This window comes from Phaethon lepturus, unplaced genomic scaffold (genome assembly GCF_000687285.1).
Source record: "Phaethon lepturus isolate BGI_N335 unplaced genomic scaffold, ASM68728v1 scaffold8228, whole genome shotgun sequence".
In the NCBI taxonomy this organism is placed as follows: Eukaryota; Metazoa; Chordata; class Aves; order Phaethontiformes; family Phaethontidae; genus Phaethon; species Phaethon lepturus.
In genome coordinates this window covers 1-3,378 of record NW_010559649.1, presented here as the reverse complement: position 1 = coordinate 3,378, position 3,378 = coordinate 1, and the positions used below count along the sequence as shown (strand labels likewise).

Sequence of the window (3,378 nt, the reverse complement as noted above, 5' to 3'; positions counted from 1 at the left end):
ACCACAGCAACACACCAGTACCTCAGCAGTACGCTGCACCCTATGACATCAGATTGCCAGGTGCGAAGACCACCATAGCATCATCCATACTGTCCGTATTCGCTGTTCTGCACATCTCTGATGCCACTGCTCCACACTGCCCCTACCACTGGCTGCCCTGGTGGCCCTCCTGCCCCTTCCTGTTCCCCAAAGGTGGGCAGCAACTCGATCCCGTTAGCAGAAACAGGGAGGTGCTGCTGATGATTTATGGAAACTTTCCTTTTTCTAGTCCACCAGCAATACCTCGTGCCATAAAGAATGCTTTTTCTGGCAGTAGTATCACTAAAAGGATATCATCCATCAGGGGTGCCAAAACAAAAGAGATCTGGGAGGGCTAATAAAAATGATTTAGAATGTCTGAATCCTGTCTGGGACTAGGAAAACATCTGATGAAAAACTAAGTACAGATTCCCAAGCCTTCTGTTTATGATCAGCTTAAGGTACCGGCAGAAGTGATTTTTTTCTCTTGCTAAGAAAACAGAGAGAAATGCCAATGGGAAATTCTACTTTGCACAGTAGAATTGCTATCTGCGCTTAGAGCACAGCTCAGATTACCCTCATATCGAAACTTACTCATTTATGGTTAAAGCTCAGATGTCATCAGACTACTCAGTACACTTTCTCAGTACTACTACTTTCTCTGAAACGCAGGATGAATTGCAATGAAGTATTTTTACATCTTAAAAAGTCCTCTTTTTCCTTTAAAAAAAATTTATTTCCACATTTTCATAAAACGTCTTTAGTTGATATTCTGCAAACAATACTATCCAATAAGGTGCCAATTTTTTCTTCCTGTGGAGTAACTTTGTACATCTGCAGAAAAAAAAAAAAAGAACAAGAAAAACATAAAAGCTCTATAAGGAAGAAAAAAGCTGATCACATATCTTCTAAAAATATGTACACAAGAAGAGACTTCCCCCCTCACCCACTTTTTATATTGGGAATTTCTATCTTGTTGTGACTGCAAGGCAAAATTGGGACTGAGGAACCAAGCAAATTCTGAAACTGCAAGACATAAAGGAAAGCTAAGGAACTGAATGAGAGCAGCACTTTTAGCTCCACATCTTACATCTATGATTTGTCCAATTTTATTCATATGTCTCCCATCATTACTTTGATGAACAAGATCACAATTATTTAAGTCACTTGAATTTTACCAAGTGAAACACATATGCTTCAAGATACCTATCCAGCATATGGTAATCTCTTAAGAGCACACATGCCCTAACACAGCTCCTAGCAGCTCATCAACACATTTATGTCAGCCGCCCACGCTGGGACTATTTATGTGCTTAAGATTATGAAACTGTTCAGGACTGAAAATTTATTTTTAATTAAATGGATATTTGCCTGAGAAAACAGGAAGCAAAAGTGCCTAAAAGGTAGGCAGCAATCTGGAATTTATTTTTAAGTTTCAACTTCCTAAAAATGTGAAGAATTTGAACACTTAAATGTGATGTCAGGGTGTGACAACTACAACTTTTTTCAAGTAAAAAAAATTATAATAAATAAATAATCAAGGTTCACTTAAAGCAAGTTTCCAGTTGTGCTAAAGAAATACAGACCCTAAGTTAATTATGCCCATTGATAATTAATCGGATCACTAAATAAACTATATCTTTTATCTATGCCAGTTACCTCTTTTGGCTACATACCTTTTTAACTTTGGCAGTGTCTGTTAGCTGCGGGAGTTCATCTAGGGAAACCTGTTGGCCTTCCACCTGAGATGTTATATCTTCCAGATTTGGAGTTTTTTCTCTGTCCACAACCAGAACAATGAGTACTGCTGTGTCACTGTCTGAAATGCCAAACTTTTTAAACGCATCCGAAATCTAAGAAAAGATGAAAAATATCAAAATATTGTGAGTCACTTTCTCACTACATATAAGCAACCTTTTCAGTTACTGGGTCAAAAAAACCACAAGTATAAACTGACGCATGTTTGACATTAACAGAATTCTAACAAGCTACAAAAGGTAACAGCATATTAGTGTTATTAAAAATAACAGTAACTTCTATCAGTAGCCAGGTAAACAGTTAAGTGAATATGTATATTTAGTTTGGCTGTACGGAACTTAGCAAGCTCCTCTAGCAAAAAAAGACATTTGTTCAGTAAATCTTACATTGTTGTTTGGTGAAAGACTGAAAATAATTTCTGCATAGAGAGTTCTGGTCTTCATTTTACCTATCTTGTGTAGATGAACTGCTTTGTTGGCCGCCACAAGAATTTGAAAAGGATCTACAATCTGTAAAACAAAACAGAAGAAGTTAAACAGAAATTTAACAAAGTATTTGAACTCTGAAAAAATCCTGGCCACTTAATTTTGAGAACCTAAGTCTGCAATCATAGAAGTGAGCAAAAGAGCATCCTGCTAGTTACTGTAGCAGTTCTTGCTCTTCCAAAGTCAATGTGATTACTTCCTGTGTGGGGTAAGGCTTGACATAAAGATTACAGTCTCTCAAATCAGGTTACTGAAATCTTTTGAAAAAAGAATCACATTAATAAGTCTTCTGTCAGTAAATTGCCAGGTTAGATTCCTTTTTTCTCCCTTCCCTAACTACTGCTTTGCTAATTCTAACAAAAAAGACTAGATTCAGAAACTAGTTATTGGGTATAAATGAGAACAAAGGCTCCAAACAGATTTTTGACAGCATTAAGCAGGTAGTACCACATTTTACAGAGGGAAGTAGATTTAAATAGCTCCACCAAGTAGGATATAAAGTGAATCAAGACGGCAATTGTTTTGGCCAATCCTGCCAAGGCTTTCTGTTACAGAGATGAACCTTTACGCTGTACGCTGCCGTAATGAAATCAGAAGAGGGGCATTTGCACAAAGGAAGGAAAGTACGTGCACAGCAACTCCTGTGACAGCAATTACAAGCACAGGTCGGTTTTCAGAGTTCCCACAGAGAAGGGTTTCCACACTGCCTTCCAAACTGTAATGCGGTACAAACAGGGCGACACAAGCATGCACTCACCATTGTAGGGTTTATTAATGCTCCTTCAATGGAGCCTTCCATGGCTTTTTTTCTTAGAGCAGCGGCATTTTTCAGGTGGTTGAAGAGGAGGAGGATCACGCTGCAGTCAGGGAACAGCTCCAGCTGGTGCGTTAACTCCATCTCGCACCGATGGCGGCGACCGGCCCCGGGCAGCGCTCAGCAGCTCCAGCCCTAGGACGCTTGCCAGAGTAACGAGGACACGGAGACGCACCCGCTCTTGTTTCGAATAAAACGCAATTTTAATAACGCGCAACCATTCCTTTTCAGTTTTTTTCAACGCTTCTTTGAGGGAAAACCCCACGCGTGCGGCCCCCACAGCGTGAGGCAGGCCGCACCTCC

The 3,378-nt window shown here is 39.7% G+C and overlaps 1 protein-coding gene across 1 annotated transcript; it reads right to left on the bottom strand.

Moving 5' to 3' along the window:
- Window positions 1–732: 732 nt before the first annotated feature.
- TPRKB (TP53RK binding protein) lies at window positions 733–3,173 on the bottom strand. Its single transcript, XM_010293419.1, has 4 exons — window positions 3,019–3,173; window positions 2,163–2,285; window positions 1,695–1,871; window positions 733–852 (listed from the first exon to the last, which is right to left on the bottom strand). The coding sequence occupies exons 1-4, from the start codon at window positions 3,157–3,159 to the stop codon at window positions 766–768; spliced, it is 528 nt and encodes a 175-aa protein (XP_010291721.1). The 5' UTR covers window positions 3,160–3,173; the 3' UTR covers window positions 733–765.
- Between the last annotated feature and the right edge of the window lie 205 nt (window positions 3,174–3,378).